The 19,003-nt window shown below is 45.5% G+C and overlaps 1 protein-coding gene across 2 annotated transcripts in view; it reads right to left on the bottom strand.

The window, feature by feature from the left end:
• Wipf3 (WAS/WASL interacting protein family member 3) overlaps positions 1 to 17,958 on the bottom strand; it is a 44,487-nt gene extending 26,529 nt beyond the window's left edge. The window contains exon 1 of one of the 2 annotated variants that reach the window (XM_036182411.1): positions 17,817 to 17,958. In XM_036182411.1, the coding sequence (XP_036038304.1) occupies positions 17,817 to 17,849 (33 nt within the window). In that variant the 5' untranslated portion in view covers positions 17,850 to 17,958. The remainder of the gene's footprint in view (positions 1 to 17,816) is intronic. The other variant, XM_036182413.1, reaches the window with a different exon arrangement.
• Between the last annotated feature and the right edge of the window lie 1,045 nt (positions 17,959 to 19,003).

Below are 19,003 nucleotides of genomic sequence, written 5' to 3'. Positions count from 1 at the left end.
CTTCCAGTGCTGTCTGACAGCATTCGAAGCCTTTGAGTTGGTGGAAACTAGAAATCTGCTTGTACATCCCCCAAAGGATCTTGCCTGATAGCCACAAGGATGTTAGGTCAAACAGAAAGATGGAGAATAAATGGCCTTAAGGGGACTAAAGGTGACCAATTGGGTTTTACTCTGTAACACTCTATCTCTGCACAATCACAAATATCTCAACCTCCTCTACCCCCTCCCCCTGCCACCACACACACACACACACACACACACACACACACACACACACACACACACACACATTAGCCTGACAGAATGCATAGGTGTGGCTTTATTTCTTGGGAACTTCATGTCAGAAGTACTGCCAAAGAGAACCAGGCTCCCTCCCAGCTGATGTGCAAACTCTATGGTCCTCAAGCCTGGCTCACCATTCCAGCATTTCTCCTTCTGGTAGGGGTGTTTCCCACTCATCCTAACTGAAGCTCAAGGCTCTCTGTGGCTCCTTTCTCTTTCCTGTGAAATAACCAAGCTTCTACAGAGACCTGGTTCCCTCTCTCTCTTCATATGTTCTAGGCATCATCTCAAGGGCTCTGTGTGTCTCAACTCATTTCAGGGGCCTTTGAAGAACTTTTTATGGTAATACAGTGTGTGATTGTGGGTACAAAGTCCAGTCTATGGACAAGGACCAGACATGAAACAGGTTCTACTTCCTAGAAGCATAGAACTGAGAGATAAGCCCAGGGAAGCCTGGTTCTCTTGATACCAAGCTACTCCATCCTTTCATAATGACATCACCCAAGAACTGCAAGGCAGACATATGGCTGGGACATTGCCCTCTGGCCTGAGACCAGGGGATGTTGCTTCTCAAGCAATATGAGAACCAGAGCAGGAAGGAGCAGGCAGGTAAGGGATATCAGAAGGAAAAGGGAAGGCCCAGTAAAGCTTTGGAGAAGGTGGGATCCACAGGAACCAAGTGCTAGGGCTCTGTCGGTGCCAGAAGTGACAGTCAATGCTGAGTGACTGGCTCCGAGAACTGCCTACTGAGTGTGTCAGATGCCTCCACTGGGAGGGTGTGAGCACTCATGGAAAGTGCAGAGTAACCCTACGCTGCGCAGATGGCTGATACCCTGTGCTGTAAGTTACCTGCACCCGACACTCTCTTGTCAGGTAACCCACAGGTCTCAGGTGCCAACCTTGCTGGTCTGCCTCTGTCCAGTTCTCCTCTAATGCTTCCTTGCTGGTTGCAGGCAAGATGCAGTGTTTATAAGGCTTCTAGACTGGGAAATGATGGGGCTTATGGCTATTGTTCACATAGAAAGAGTCAGAAGTGGAAAAAATATAACTAAGGGAGGGATGACAAAATTTCCAAGAAGTTCAAGAAGTATCATCATAACGTAGGTAGATTTAGACCCCATCCATCCCAATCACGTTTGTTCTGCATGGACATCCAGAGGAACTTACCGGGACTGGCATGGACTGGATCCTTAAGAAACAATGACTTCCAGATTTGCTCAAAGAGAGACCACATGCTTCTCCTCCATTCCAGAACCTTCTTCAGGCCCTTTTGGAGATCACAAGCTCCCTAACTTGGCTGACACCTTTACTTGGCTCTCACTCCAGTTCCAGGGCTCTGCCAATGAAGCATTGAGGCTCTCCTTCCTGACTTGGCACCCAAAGCATCCTCTCTTGGTTTTGATGAACCATCCTCCTTCCCTCTTCCCTACAACCTCTTCCTACATTTTGTTTTGTTTTGTTTTGTAACCCACTGAGTTAACAGTCCCACCAACTCGAGTGGGTTCCAGATCTTCTGTGTATTAGTGGTATAACTTTGGCAACTTATTTAACTTCTTCAAGTCTCCATTTTCTTACCTGCAAACTTGGGAAGAGAATAATAACAACTACCATATGCACTGTGGTGAGATTTTACTGAAGTAATCCTTGCAATAATTTTAAAACAATGCATGACACTTGGTAATTACTCAATAGATGTTGGCTATTAATATCAGCACCCTCTAATAGTTTCCAACAGACTCCCACCTTTTCCTGTTTTAAAGCTTGTGATTCCCGGAATAAAGCCAGAGATCAAAAAACATGGTCCCAGATGACAGCTGTGTTCGTTTCTGGAACAGCCAGTTCAAACCAGAGGAGAATGGGGCCCATCCAGAGCCAGGGAGTAAGGGAAAGGCTGGAAGATGCCCAGAGACAAAGAAAGAGTATGTCTGCTCTCTTCTCTGCCTCTGAAAAAATACAAAGAGAACCTCAAACCCCAGGAAAAAGGAGAAACTGTCTGAGACAGGCACTACCTTTGAGCAACTTAATGGAGAAAGGAAGGAGATAGGCGGTGAGTTATAAGTACAGCAGACGTTGGTCTCAAAGTGAGACAAATGCAATAATACTATTCCAATTGGCTCCATAACACTCCGGTTTATACCTCATAATCACGAAAATAATGTTTGTCATGGATCTTCAAACTCTCAGAAGCAGTTTTAGAGTGAAAGCAGGAAGCACTGAAATATGACCCCACAACAGAATGAGGACGTTTTAATCCTTAGCTGAAGAAGGTGATAGAGCCCAGCAGTGTGTGTGTGTGTGTGTGTGTGTGTGTGTGTGTACACTGCTAATCAATCAAACAAACCCATCATATTAACAGTGTAAAGATGAAGAAAATAATCACACAATCACATTATTTGATTAAGAAAAGGCATCAAAACTCGACAAAACTCAACATTCTTTCATGCTAAGAGCTCTCTGCAAACAGAATGGAAGGGCGCTTCATTCCCACTGGCTAACCACAAACTCACTGGTGAAGTAGCTTCTTGCTGTCAGGAATAAAGCAAGACTCATTTAACATCTTAGTGGTAATCCTAGCACTCGCAATAAGGTAAGAAAGGGAAATGAATGAGCAACCAGGCAGGAGGTAGAGTTAAAAGGAGAGTCAGCAAGGTCATAGTTTATGGGGTCAGAAGCCAAGTGAGACTGTAGACTGGGGATAAACAACTGGAAACCAAACATTTAAAAACACTTTAAAAGACTTCCAAATATTAAAATATATATATATAAAACTATACACAAGGTATGGGTTCTAAAAATCATAGAATTCTGATGCAAGGAAGGTATAAGTCAATAAAGATGTACACTGTGTCCACCGGAGGACACAATGCAATAAAGAGAACAGGTCAATGTATAGATTGAGTGCAATTCCAGTCAAAAGCCCAGTAAGATTAAAAATAGACATCGCCATGGTGAGTCTTAAATTTATACGAAGAAACAAAGGAACAAGAGCAGCAGAGACAACTGGAAACTGACAGGATGCCCTTCAGCAGGAGCCGGGTTAACAAAATGTGGGCCAACACCCAGCAACTGGGTAAGAATGGGACAGTAAAAGGAGGGTCAGGGGCTTCCAGGGACTCTGACGGAAGGAGGGTGTGTCTGCAAAGGGGGTCCAAAGGGGGAGCTCTGGAGAACTGATCTGTGGCCTGATTGACAGTGGCAATGACTCAAATCTAAATGTGTGCTGTCATCACAGAACTGTCACCCTCTCTGTGAGAGTCAATCTTACCACATGAAACTTGAAAGATATAAACGAAATAAAAATGTGGCAGAGAAAAATCGGCAAAAGAAAGATAAAGGAGGGATGGGATAGTGGTAAAGTCTCCAGTAACCACACCCTGCATGATAGAGTCAAGGCATATTGTCACATGCTGATGGTGAACAGCACAGGTGTGTTATTACCAAAAACTATGTCCCCAATGCTAACGACATTCCCAGGCAAGAAATTTGGGAAGTAACTGGGGCATGAGGGCTCTGACCTTATGAATGGGTTAATCCATTGATGGAATTTATATTTGATAGAGCCTTTGGGAGGTGATTGGAAATGTTGGGAGTTCAGTCCTGATGGAGGAAGCAGGTCGCCGAGAGTCTTTCCTTTGAAGAGGGCTTTGTCTCGGCCCCTTCCTGTCTCTGCAGACTTCCTGGCCACCATGGTGTGAACAGCTTTGCTTTACGGTACTCTCTTCCCACCACGATGCTCTTCCTCACCTCAGACTCCAGCAATGGAACAAGCCAACCAGACTGAAGCCTCCAAAGCTGTTGTTTGACTCAGGGATTGTGTCTGAGCGACAGGTGACTACCACAGTTCAGCACTTACACATCTGGGTACCGTGAAGGAAGCGAGGAGCAGAGCAGTGAAAACCTCACAGAAGGAAGAAGATGGGAGAGAGAGGTGAGAGGATGCTATAAGAGACCGAGATTCTCACAGCAGCAGGTCAATAGCTGACCAATAGATGATGCTTCAATATAATAAAAACAACAGGTAAAGACCCTTGCCTGATGATAAGTTCAAGCCCTGAGAGCTCCACGGTAGAAGCAGAGAACAAATTCCTGCAAGTTGTTCTCTGGCCTCCCCATGCACGCACACACACACACACACACACACACACACACACACAAATAGGTGTAAAAAAGAATTTAAAAAGTTAACTGTGTCAACGTTTTAATTAGATTACAACTCCACACATGTCAGTAGACTTATCATCTCTGTTATTCCAAAAACTGGCCCCAAAGAGCAAACACCAGGAGCATACTCAAACCACACTCATACATACTGTTGCTTTGTTTTACCTGCCAACATCCTGCACTATTTCATTTCACTAATTGGCACATTTTTGAGATGCACACTGGTGACCCTATGCCCTCAAGCAGCCAGGCTCTTCCTGGTCCCACTGGCACCTTGGTCTGATGTCCCTGGATCTCCCTGACTCATTATCATGTCACAACCATAGAGCACTGTAGCAGGCCTTCTTGGACAGCCAACCAGCTCCCAAATCAAGACATGGAGACTCACTATTAGTTATGAGTGCTTGGCTTTATCTCATGCTTGTCCCACTGGCTCATATAACTTAATTTAACCTGTTTTTCTTCACCTACACTTTGCCACGGGGCTTTCTATCTTTCTTTCATCCTGTATGTCCTATTTTCACGGCTTTCTCTGTGCCTGACGGCTGCCTGGCTGATTGGCCCCACATATCACCCTCTCTTTCTCCCTTGTTCTCTTTTTTCGAGCCCAGATTTCTCCTCCTACTTATTCTCTCTCTGCCCACCAGCCCCGCTTATCCCTCTACTGCCTATCTATTGGCTGTTCAGCTTTTTATTAGACCAATTAGGTGCCTTAGGCAGGCAAGGTGAAAGAAATGTAACACATCTTACATAGTTAAACAAATGCAGCCTGAACACACAACACACCTTTCCGTAGTTAAAATAATATTCCACAACGACGCACCTATGATACAAGAAAGTTTCAACATTCAGAGCACTCACCCCTGACAGTTTCCTAAAGAGAAAGGAGAGGCATTCTCCTGCCAGCTTCCTCTTCGATTCCGGTCTAATTTCTACCAGTGCAGTTTGTCCACATGTGGTGCCAGAAGCTGATACGACATCTTCCGGTGAGAGTTAGCCTACTGGATGTCTGTAAGCCACGGTGTATGCCGCGGAGTGCTGGAATGACACCACTCCCTTTCAGCAGCCACACCAGGCCCTTCCCGCCACTTCCCATAGGTGTACACAGGAGCACACACAGGAGCACACACAACCTCTGTACACCACCTGTTAGTTCACTTGTGACACACATCCCAAGAGCATCCTTCAAGTAAGTCAACCAGACTCAAAACAAAAACCCTCGCCCTCCATAGTTAGTTTTACTTCCCACCATCTCTCCTTCCTAAAGGCACCAATTCCTACCTTCCTCCTCATCTGCCACCACTTTCTTGTGTCCACAGTCCTTTTATTTCTTACTTTGACCAGGGCTGTGATCTTAGCAGTGTGGGGTGAAAAGTGGGGTATCTGGAAGTCATGGATTTGAATGGTTTCCCCAAGGAACTCGCGCTTTCATATTTTTTCCTCTCCAGCTAAGTGTTCATGTCATTTCCCCTATAATCTTCTCATGCTTAAGGTGACCTACACGTAGGCTTAGGACAAATCTTCACTGGCGTGGTGTTTAGCGGCTTCCAGAATGTGGCCATGCTGCATGTTACCATCAACTTCACTTGCCAAGTCCCTTGTTCCTGGTCCCATTCCCAACCCAGTTCTCACACATCCCCCCCCCCTGCCTGATGCAGTCTCCTGTTCCTACTCTTCCTACTGAAACCCAATCCTCTCCCCAGGCCCAGCGGGCAGACTTTCTCTAGGAACCCACTCAAGAATTAGAATAAACAGTTCATCCCTTGTGAGTGTTTTCTAGACAACAGCTATACACTTAGAGAGTTTGGTCCAGCAGGGCAGGAGCAGCTGGGCTTTGAGCATGACGTGAAAAGAGACTTGTTTAGAAGCCTGACTGCCGCCCATAGGAGTCTACTGCCTCAAGATTTCTGCAACTTCAGAGAGGAAGGGGCGGGTCTCATGTCTTCACTGCCTCTGTACGACTGCTGCCCAAACTAAGGCAACATCACACACACACACACACACACACACACACACACACACACACACACACGCTTGAGCTTTCACACACATTCACACTCACATGCAAGCACTCATACTCTCACACACACATCCACACTCACATGCAAGCACAGACACACACACATTTACACTCATTCACATGCACACGTGCATGCACACCATTCATGAGCACATCAGCTTTGCAGAGAAATGCTGGAAAAACAGAAAGACTTTCTCCTACCTGCCATCAACAACTCACACAGGCCACTGGGTTCGCCTGGCCTCAATTGATCTCCCACCATTCCAACACCAGGTGAGGATTTCTGAGGCAACATCCTGCTCGCAACCTGAAGCCAGTGTTTGGATACCATGCCCATCTTGACATGCATATGTCCCTTCAAGTACGTCCCTTGAGGTAGAAATTCTGTCTGAAGCCACCTTTCTAGTACTTAGCACAATGCCTTATACATGTTAAACTCTAAAAATCCACTGAAATCAAACTTGTTCTTCAATATGATAAATACAGTGCGAATTAAAAATGAAAATAAATGTTCTTCATGATAATGGCAGAAGAGGCTTGTGGGTACCCCAGAGGTATGTCTCACACAGCATGCTCTCACTCATGCTGTTCTTGAATACCACTGCTAATCTTCTGAAAATACAGTAGCCCCGGTTTAACTGGATGCCAGCACTTCTAGAGGACAGAAGTGGAAGGTCACCACAGCTGAAGTGGCTTGAAACAGAACTCAGGTCCCACTATGCCTCATGAGGTCATCGGGCCAACCATGATAAGGACCTCGTTGGCTGAAACAGAACATATTCAGACTGTGTGAGGATGTGAACTGCAAGGAATAGAGAGGAATTATTTTTAGTTCGTTCCTCTCAACTGTATTTCTGTCTTGCACCTCCTAAAATTAGGTCTGCTGACTGGGGCTCCATGCAATTAGCATGGTGTGGGCTGATGCATCCCTCACTTCCATAACCTCCGATCTGCTGCTGGGTTGTCCTTTCTGTAGGCAGATGGATTCTGCCTCTCTGTGAGCCCAGTGTGTTTCACCCCAAAGGAAGCAGGTGCAGCCTTGCTTTGGAAAATTCCAAGACCGGGAAGCATCCTGCTGCCCGAGACACTTTAAGGACTAGACCATAATTCACTTAGGTATCTGCTGCTCTTGACCTGCCAGCTACTCCTCTGACCTATAGTATAGTTAATTTCATTTTAATAACGACACTGTACTGGTAGAAAATAGGACCATGTCGTAATATGAATGTAAGGCATTCACTGTAGAAAATCATCACATAAACATCTTTAAAAATCATAATCTTTGGTAACTTTTTTCTTCTTTCTGAGCAATGACACCATCAAAGGGGTGGTTTGGGAAATGAATCTTTAAGCATTGGTGAAAAATTTGGTTTTCATTGTGGAGGATATGCTTTCAGGGGGACACGGAGTATGTGGGAACATTACTTTCTGTTCAGTTTTTCTAAGAACTAAAACTGCTATAAAGGCTATTGGGAATTAAATCATGTGCATGGTATAGTGGATTCTGGTACCTGGGAGGCAGAGGCAAGGATTCTCCACAAGTTTGAAACCAGCCTGCTCTACATAGATAGCTCCAGACTATAGAGTGAGTGAGACCTTGTTACAATGAAAAATAAATAAATAAATAAACCAGACCAACAACAACTTTGCCCCAAACAAACAAACAAACAAACAAACAAACTCTACAAAAGCCAATTATAAAAAGGAGTTAGGAAGGCTTTGTGGAAGCAGGTTTATTTTTTTTAATTTCTTTATTTTATTTTACAAATCTGAGTGTTTTGCCTGCCCATGTGTATGGAACATGAGTGTGCCTGGTACCTGAGAAGATCAGAAGCAGGCCTGGGATCCCCTGGAACTGGAGTTACAGATGGTTGTGAGTCACTGTGTAGCTGCTGGGAACTGAATCTGGTCAAGTATGACCATCAGTCCCAAAGTAAGATAATCCACAATAGAAAATAGATGCCTAAACTTAAAAAAGGAGACAGGAGAAGCATTATTAGCTCCCCAGAACATACAAATGACCAGATGAGTCCAGGGTTTGTAGTGAGGAAAAGCAAGCACGTATATAAAGGAGCTATTTTGTAGACAGATTTGTATTTGTCTACAAATACACATATCCAAGAAACATAAACGTGGCCTAAGACTGCCAGATAAAATAGGATACTCAAGTTTGAATTAAGCTCAATGATTATTGTATGTATAAGTATGGCCACATTTGCTCCATACTTATTTTAAAGCAATAACGTATTAGTTGAATTTTTTATCTTTTTTTATTTTATTTTTTTCAGATAGTGTCTCACTATGTAGCCCTGGCTAGCAGGGAACTCCTGGAGATCCACCTGCCTCCGATTCCCTAATCCTGGGCTTAAAGGTGTGTGCCACCACACCTGGTTGTTTTGGTTTTCAACTGAATTTAACTGTGTGCTTTATATTTTTATTTTCCAACTCTGGCAGCATCGGCGAAGCCATACAAGGAGTCCAGACAGAGTGAGAAAAGGAGAAATGCAAAAGTCAAAGAAGAGGAGGATTAACCCCATTTGAAAAGTAAAAATAAATGAATAAAAGATAATAAAAGCAGCTCCCCATCTGGTTTTCATGACTTGTGTGATTGATGTGTACTTGGCCCACCCCAGGTCTACACTATGACCCAGCCTGTGTCGCAGGTTGGTCCATCCAGGGGCTCCAGTCACATCAGGGACTCAGCATTCCAGCAAGCATCTTCAGGAACCAGGAGATCTAGAAAAGACATCAGCAGCCACTGCACAGCAGGTGAGCAGGGCCAAGTGCTCTGCCCTTGCTCAGAGATCATTTATAATGGATGCTAAGATAATGCAAGGCTGCCAGGAATTGATCGGACTCTCCACATAAGCATCCAGAAACAGCAGTAGGTATCTGTCCATCGATTCTGAACCGCATTACCGCTGAAGCATCTCCAGCATTTGAGTCTTTAGAAGTAGAGGGCTACGTTCTTGGAGTCAACCACTCCTTGGATGTAGTCTGTGTGTTTTTCTGAGTAGCCAACAAAGGCAGGCAGGAAAGCCATGCACACACTTGAGGATGCAGGCACACCACAGCATAGGAATAAGAGTCAAGACACAGGTTCTGTCTGGGGACAGCTCAATCTGTTTCTAGAAAGACAGATGTCTTGGTAGGCGTCTCCTACTGAGTGTGGTGGGGACAGCTGTGGGTGCAGAAGCCAGGCTCCACTGAACCGACCAGGTGGTGAGTGACTTCTGCACAGCTGCTGCTGCTGGTCTTCAGGGGTAAGTTTCTATGCCCAGGATTCTCAAAAAACTGCAACTCAAGGTGACTCTGTACAATGCAAGGCAGCCTCTGTACAGCTACACATGGGTTCCCAGCAGGGTAGAAGATCTACCTTCAGCAGACTCCAAATTATTCCCCATGACCCACTTCTCTACCTTGCATGCCAAGAGAGATCATGAGACTCTGTCCACCTGTATTGGAGACTCCCTATTTTGAGTGACAACATGAAGGTGCTATTGTAATTGCCCTGGAAAAGTCTCCGTTGCCAAAAAGAGACTAGGAACATATCCTCCAGACTTTCACTCCAAATTAGAAACCCAGCATACTGTTGTGTCTATGTCAGAGCCCTGAAAGGGCGTCTGTATTCAGCAGCAGAGAGAATGAGGCCTCTGGAGAAATGCACTGATTCTCCAGCAAAAAGGAAGAAAGCAACATGCAAGTAGTATGTACTAGAAGAGTGTAACCTGACAGAGATGCCCCTTTAAAAAGTTATTTCCAACACAGAACAAGAACATGTGTGTTTTTGTATGAGTTTTAGGGTTTTTCAAAGACTCACTGATTTTTTTTATGAGCCTTGGGAAGGGTATGGTGTGGTCATGTCCCCATCATCCAGACTCCTCCCATTTTATATTAAAATCCATCCTTTGACAGACATATTTAAGGTCTGGGGATGTAGCTCAGTAGGTAGAGTGCTTTCCTAGCATGTGCAAAACCCTAGGTTCAATTCCCAGAACTGCATAAACTTAGACGTTCAAGTTCATCCTTTGCTAGGTAGTGAGTTCAAAGTCAACCTGGGCTATATCAGACTTTGCCTCAAAAAACAAAACAAAACATTTGAAGGGTTTTTGTTTTGTTTTGTTTTGTTTTTTGTTTTGTTTGTTTGTTTAGTTTGGTTTGGTTTGGTTTGGTTTGGTTTGGTTTTCCAAGACAGGGTTTCTCTGTAGCTTTGGAGCCTGTCCTGGACTAGCTCTGTAGCCCAGGCTGGCCTTGAACTCATAGAGATCCGCCTGCCTCTGCCTCCCGAGTGCTGGGATTACAGGCGTGCGCCACTACTGCCTGGCTTGAAGTTTTAAAGTAGTCTTCTCTTCAGACATTACTTAGCAAACAGAGAGGGGCAGGAAGGGGGGAAGAAAGAAAGAAAGGGGGAAGGAAGGAAAGGAGAGAGAGCAAGAGAGAGAGAGAGAGAGAGAGAGAGAGAGAGAGAGAGAGAGAGAGAGAGAGAGAATGAATGGGACTGGGACTGTTTCATAGAGGCGAGAGGAGCTGGAGGTCACGCAGAAGGCACTGATGAGGCTGGCTGGAAAAAACAATGCTCAACTTCATAGCCCTCACACACACCCCCAGCTCCAATGGCTTGGCTACTGCTCTTAGCCAAGCCAACCTCCACACCCGGCACCATCACCTAAGGAACGTGGGGACAGAGAGGAGATGAGCTGGTGAGACGCAGCAATGGTTTCTACCTAGATGAAGGACAGAGATGGATGATCAACTGAAAACATTTGCACATGGTTGACAAGTCTGTGCTAGGAAGTGGAGCTGTGATGGGGAGCTCAGAGGAAAGGACAAAGGATTTTTCTGATGCTCTTAGCTCTTAACTGATTTTAAAACACAGTCTTAGATTTACTCTCCTAGAAAACTCTGCCACTATAAGTGTATTGTTCTATAATATACAACAGTCTACACAAAACTTGTACCAGCACACTCAGGGACTTTCCTCATCTTTGCTGATTGTCTCCCCTTTTCCTCAATAATTTATGTAAAATATATGCAGCTATCCATATGTTAATGCTCTTATATGTTCATGTGCTATGTGTTTATATGTATTGTAATCCCTAACGTACATCTTGTCAGCTATGTCCACGTGACCACACCCTGAGGCTCCTTCTCAGAGAAGGCATTTCCCCTCAGCACTATTAGCAGGATTTGGTCAAACACAGAAAATGCTGTGTTTAAGGACCTTGACCTTCCAAAGCGTTACAGAGTGGGAGAAGTTTGTTGTAATAATTACCGCAATGTTCTCTGTGACTGTCTGAGGAAAAGACACCCACTAGACACCTCCGGCCAGGGCACAGGACAGCAAGTGCAGGAATATCTCAAAGCATGCTGCTTGTCTGCAACCTCTAGTTCCAGGGTCATATGAACAGAGAGCAGTGGGGAGATGCTGAGGGTGAGCATCTGGTGAGCCCACTGCCTTATGGACATTCCACTCAAAAGTCACTAGTATTCACTTTCTCAGGAGAAAAACCTCAAACCAAGCCACTGATTGGCCCACTGGTTACAGGGGACCCCTGGGATGGCAAAGCAGCTAGCACCCCCATAATATCAAATCCTAAAACTTCAGCGCCTCGCTGTGTGGGGAAAGCTTGACCCAGACAACATATAACTTTAAGCAGATTCCTGCTGATACAAATCTCATTTTGCTAAATTAAAAAGCACCAATATTTGGTCCCCTGAACACCTCTCTGAATTAGTGAAAGCAGGATGTACAGTCTCCTGGTTCTGTCAAGTCACACGGGTTATTTAAGGTCTATGGAGGTGTCTTTTTAGTCATAGAACATTACTACTATATACAAATGGTCAGAAGTATAATGACCTCTAGGGGCTACCATCTAGCTTCAACAGTGGTCAACTCATAGTCTATCTCATCTGCATTGCAACCAGCTGTTTACCTCCCAATACTTTTAAAATATATATAAAACTGCTTAAATATATAAACGTGTTATTAAGTAAAATAAATCAGAACTAATTATAAAACTCTCTCTTTTTCAATAACAACTAGTACAAAGAAAATATTCTACCTGTGTTCCAATGTCCCTGTCAGTAGAATGTAAATAAATGTTTGGTTCAGCCAGAGAAAGACCAGGTCATAGCATTGGACTCCAGCTTCCTGGAGCTGCTATAGAACCCAAGGAGCGGGCTGAGAGCCAGGCCAGCTAGAGTTCCCATACGGCTATGGCTGTGAGACCATCCAGAGACAGGTGGCCTTCCCTTCTGCTGTGTGTGGGTCTGCTACTGCTGTTGTCCAACAACAAAGCAAAGCCTTCTCCAAATGTTTCAAGCATTTGAATTGTGCTGCCATTTCCCTGGAGTGGGTAAGACACTCCCCCACGAGACACCACAGTGGAGCCAAGCCCCAGCAAAGGCCATGTGCTTCAAATCTGCTGTCCCAGGTGCTTCCTGGTGTAGTGTGGACGAGGGTCCACTCAGCATGAACAAAAGGAAGGGTACTTCTGGGAGAATGGAGCCACAGAATTCATGGCGAGGGCAATCTGGCAGAGTTAGTTTGGAACCACAGACAATCTTAAGTAGCGCTCATTTTTCCCCATTCTTGGACTCCTTTCAGACTAATGGCGACCGTCGCCTTGGGGCTCCCAATCTTGACCTTAACTTCTGCTGTCTATCCTGGCAACTTTGCATTGATATGGACCTTTGACTGGATGTGTTTCTGCTCTCTGGAACAGTTGTTGCTGCTACTTAGACACTTGGCAAGCAACCGCTTTCATCCTCTGGTTGGATCCTCACATCTGTTTGATGTGTGTTTACAAGGGTCACTGTGTGCCAGGCAATCCCCAAGACGTGGAAAAAAAAACAAACAAAAATCCCAATTCCTCCCTTCTTGAAGTTTCTGTGATAAGGGCAATGGACCCCAGGAAGTGACCATTATTATTCCCATGAATCCATGGGGAAACTGAGGCTCAGAGCTGTTATGTTATTCACCCATCACACAGCTTGGGAACGGCTCCCGTGATTCAGTTTTCAATCTGCCTAACTCTAAAAACTCATGTTTTTGCCTTTTTTACACAGCAGCCTGTGTCGTTACAGGCTTCCCACAATGCATTCCAAACAGAGGGCTACAGGACACAAACACATTTTCACACCTCTGTGCTCCAGCACTCCACGTGCAGCTGCAGGTGGAGTCCTGCTGGCAGCTTCTTAAAACCCAGTCAGCGGCTCCCCCTCTGTGAACAGATCTTATTAAAATGCTAATCTATTGCTACCATCTACAAAACAGGTGCACAGTGTGCTTTCTGTGAGCTTTAAAGTACCTCTATGGAGAGTGGAGAGAGAAGGTGCAGGGTGTGTTCTCTGAGAAAAAAATAACAAATTAGAACGGGGGACGGTTGTGCTGAAAGAATTGTTCTTGCTTTTCAATAATCTCCCAAGTGTTAATTGTTGCTGCTCCTGAGTTTGCTCTGTCTGACATAATTGCATTTGCTTTACAGAACATTTGTAGTAGAGGCTGGGGGTATTTGTGGTGTTCTTATACAGCAAGGCAGAAAACCTGCTCTTCGCTCACAGGGCAAAGGCAGGTGGAAGGTATGAGGAGGCAGTGGCTAGCCAGCTCATAGCAGCCTTACCTGTGACCTCAATGCCAACTCAGGAAATAAAGCTAGGAGCCAGGTGCCTACTGGGTGTCTGGCATTGGCCTTGGCATACTTGCTGACTCTATGTCAGTCACTAGCTGCTGCATGACCACTAGCCCCAAGACCGTTTCTCATCTCTCACCCCATTCTTGTCTGCTCAGGAGAGCACTCAAATGATGGGAGGAGCAAGCTTGGGAAGGGGAGGGTGACTCCTTAGGGGGCAAAGGGCCCTTTAAAAATAACACTTCCCAGAGGTAGGAAATAATGAAGAGGGAATATACTGCTCAAACTTCTGATCTGGGAATAAGAGGGATTCTGCTCACTACTATACTACTAATGCACTCTTGATCTGGGACCGGGAAACCAGATCTATACTCTCCATTTCTCTGTCTGAGCAGCGACATGCTTTGCTCTGGATTCAGGAATCTACGCTTTTCTGAGGAAGAGACCCAGGAGTTCTGTCAGCCTGAGCTCAGGCCTCACATGATGGCCTGGTCACAGGAAGGGACTGAGCATGCTGCAGCTGAGCTTATCCGGCACTTACTGTCCCCACTGTGTGCCCATCATCACTGGTAGTAGAGACTCTGTGCAAGCTCATCCCTAGTGCGCTGTCAGCTCCTCTGCCTTGGCCCCACCTCCTCCTCAATGGGATTCTCTGCTGCTACATCACAGTTTTATTTGAAGGCTCAACTGCTTCCTTTTTTAATTTAAAGGAAGAAACTAATACATAAATGGAAAAATCATGGAACCACAAAAAAAAGAAAGAAAGAAAGAAAGAAAGAAAGAAAGAAAGAAAGAAAGAAAGAAAGAAAGAAAGAAAGAAAAGAAAACCTCCAGAAGCAGTTTGGGATAAAGAAAGGAGTTGGATGCCATGTACAAGGTTTGGGGAATGTGATCCATTAATTCTCTAATTTGCAGATTCCAGAGGGCACCAGCAGTGGCTGAGAATTCCATACCCTTGGTGCATTCTGGTCTCGAGCAAATGGCAGCTGGCATCACACTCCCACTGGAGATAGGTCTGGTGTAATCCTGCCCGAGTTCAGACCTCAGCCTTATCAGATGAGCAGCTGTGCACCTCTAGATAAGTTCTTAGGCTCTCTGTGCTTCTTAAAACTAGGAATAATATCACCTGGGGCTTAAGAGATGGCTTCGTGGTTAAGAACTCTTGTGCTTGAAGAAGATCTAGGTTTGATTCCCAGCACCCACTGGGTGGCTAACAATAGTCTGTAACCTGAGTTCCAGAGCATCCAACACCCTCTTCTGGTCCCCTACATTGCTCTACACACATAGTACACAGACATACATGCAGGCAAGACACTGATACACATAAAATAAAAGTTAATAAATCTTTAGAGAAGGATAACATCACCTGCTGTGAAGGCGCTCTCATTAAGAACAACCCAATGGCTATGTGTCCGAGTTTAGCATCACTTGCTGGTAATGGTCCTACAACTGTTTGGTGTCTTGAGGGTGCAAGGCAGAATGCATCAGTACACACTGGGGAGCTGTAGAGGAATCCACCTCCACCACTGAGTGTGTCTGTGACACTGGGCCATTCAGTGCCTCTGAACCTCGGCTCCCTCCCCTGGTCCACCAGTGCCGGCCCTACTGAATTCTGACGGTAACTGCTAGTCATGGTGTGGAGTGCTTGGCACAGTGCCCAGGCCTAGCAGCTGCTCAGGAGATGCCTGAGCACACTGCCGTCACACACCATCATCTTCACCCAGTCTCACTCAGCCCACTGGCAAGCGCTGCTCATCCTTTTCTTTTTTTAAAGGCATATTTCTTGGAATTATAAAAATAAGAACAATGAGGCTGGAGATGTAGAGCAACGGAAGAGTGCTGGCCAAACTCACTCAAGGCTCTGGGTTCCACTTACAATGCCGCAAGAAATTAAAAAAAAAAAATCTCTTGTGGATATGTGAGAAAGTGGGGGAATTAATATTCACAGCTAAGCAAATATTCCCTGCCTGAAAAGCCAGTGGTGGCAGGCGACACTGGTGTCTGTCCTCACGGTCTTCATCTGAGTGCACACAAGCTAGCATGCTTTCATTTACACAACAGGGTGCACTCTGCTGAGATGACACGGCATGCATGGCCTTTTACTAAAGACTTTACAAGTCCCCACTACTGCTTACCATTGAGTGTCTGCCGAGATGGGACCCCGCCTTGGGCTTTCACACCTGGTCAGGCCGCTGTCTCACTGACAGTCGCTACATGAGCAAGAAAGGTTTTGATATTTCTTTTATGACGAGAAAGGTAAAGTCAGAGCGGCTGGGGCAAGGGATATAAGGCCCCAAAGGCTCTAGGATGTCCCTTCTGAACACAGCCATGCTCAGATGAAACAGGCCTGGGAGGATGAAATGGCTGGCTTGTGGTTTTCTAGGAACAGCTAGTGATGGTGGGATTTCAAGCTCCCTTAGGCCCAAACCCAGCAGTTTGGGGTGTGAATAATGCTCTGGCAAGGAGTCCCGGCTCCAGTACCTGGCTGTATCTAAGGGCTGTCTGGGCACTATGCAATTTTTCCTTCTCTTCCTTGTAGGTGCTGCACGGGGCGGCTCTGCTCAGGTCAGGTCCCTGTGATGCTTGCTAGCTGGAACGCTGGGCTCCTGTGCTGTGGGCTCCTGCTGGCTCCTGGGCATCATCACTGTACAACTATATACCATACAGGCCTCTCTGCTCTGTGCCTGCCACCTGCCTACCTCACAGCTGTGACAGAACACACACACATTTGAATGTTGTCCTGAATGGCCCTTTGCAAGCATGAGTGGCAGGTCCTGACACACCTCTCATGCAGACAGGAAATCTGCTGCAAAAAACCAGCTTGGTTTTCACAGACCTATTGTTACTGCTCACTATGCAAATCCACCAAGAAAAGAATCAGGTTTTTAAAGTCACTAGGAGACAAAGGTGTCATTGTGCAGACTGGTAAACATAAGAAAAAGCCAGCTTAATACAATCCGCATAGAGGGTGCACTGCAAATCATCCTCCTCCTTCCAGGATCTCTGGGTCCTGGGGAAACACTCCAGCCTCTGTTAGCAGCACCAATCAAAACACCAGCATAACAAGAGAGCATGCATGAGTGACATTATTTAAGAACTTCTGGGCCCTTCATTATTGCAAATGCACTAGTGAACATGCAAATCACCCTTTCCAGAGCATATATAATATGCAGTTCTACCAAGCTTCCTTTCACCCAGTTCTCCCCACCCCCACTTCTTCCTCAATAACATCAAACACAGGACTCCAGAGCATCTCATGGGACTGCAGAGAACAGTGCATTTCCCACACTGCTTTCCTTATCAGAGGCCCTTGCAAGCCAGAGGAGGCAGGAAAATCTCCCCATGTAAGTCATGGCTGATACTGTCAACTCTGAGATGACGACTTGGCCCATGAGTCATGTGAACCCTTAGTCCACAGGAGGAAAATGACGAAAGAAACAACTTTACAAACAGTAAGGGGGGAACAGAACAGTCCCACTATCATTTCCCTTCAGTAGTGCTAACTAACAGTCTTCAGAACAGGTAGGCGAAATGCATGGCCCTGTGGCATCTTCTGCATCAGTGTGCCACCTCTCATGGTAAAGCAATGACAGCCAAGCCAGTTCCTCTTTGATATTTAATTAACAAGGTATGACCAGCTCTAGGACAACTGTTTCTCTCTCAGGATGTTCTAGCTTGAATGGCGACATTAAAACAAATGTTAGGAAAACCCTTAGACCTACTTGATGAATAAATACACATGATGCTGCAGCCATGAATGTTACCAGCAGGCTCTGTCTGGGTTACCAATCTCCAAAATTTATCATCTGGTCAGTGATGCCTACATTTTGCTCTGTGGAGGACCATGGCAGACAGATGAAATTCACATGTCCTTATGGAGTGTGTTCTCTCACGACATCTAATGAACTTGAACACAAAAGGACAAGAGGATTTGAAAACAAAAGTTTAGTGCAATTCTGCTGAATTTCAAATCCAAATCCATTGTAGGCTTTTTTTTTTTTAAAACACACCCTGCAAACAAAGCAACAATAATAATTTAGTTATAAGTGAGTCAACCCTCCCCCCCCCAGCAATTTACATGGCTTATTGGATTTTAAAGGTACAGGAAAAAGTAGAACAGTTGAAAAGATTGGAGGGGGTGTGGTTTCAGGAAAGGGTGGGAGACGTGAGGGTAGAGCTGCCTGGCTGAGCAGAAGCTTATCCCAAAGCCCCTGGAGCCCGCTCCACCTTCTGCCATGACAGAGACACACATGTCTCCGAGCTGGGAGGTATGGGATGGTGAAATGCAAGAGGGAGAAATCTTCATATTCAATCAAACTTTGGTCAGGCATCAGGAACTTCTAGGCCCATCTGTGCACTTCCTTATAAAATAATCCAGTTTTGAAAAAGAACTTTGTTAAATATGTGTACCAAGAACCCTGAACTCTAGATAGCTGGTTGACCTGGCTCTGACCAGGGTCATAAACTCTATCATGCCAGATTGTGTTTGGTTGGCTAGAGAGGCTACTAACTATTAAAGTGCTTGCCAAGCTCGCATGGGGTTCCAGGTTACTACAGCAAACAGATAAACAAAGCGGAGATTCGTCCAGAGTCTCCTTGAGCTCTTCCCATTTCCTCTTGGCAATTCTCCACCGCCCATCTCTTCAGGCTCTTGACTATAAATTCCCACCGCCCATGCTGCATTCAAGGAGTCCAGTCTCACTTCCCATGGTCCCTGGGGGACCTGAGTAATGTCTCGTTGATTGGACTTGAACACGTGCATCCAGCACTGTCCACTAGTTATGAAAACTTTAACTGTTTCTCAGCACTATTGACTCAGATAGTCACTAATTTCCCGTCATTCACTCATTCTTCCTTTTCCTTCCTTGCCTCTCTCCCCTTCACCTCCCCATCCCTTCCTTCGTCGCTC

Source organism: Onychomys torridus, chromosome 3 (assembly GCF_903995425.1).
Source record: "Onychomys torridus chromosome 3, mOncTor1.1, whole genome shotgun sequence".
Lineage (NCBI taxonomy): Eukaryota > Metazoa > Chordata > Mammalia > Rodentia > Cricetidae > Onychomys > Onychomys torridus.
This window is presented reverse-complemented; position numbering and strand designations above follow the sequence as displayed.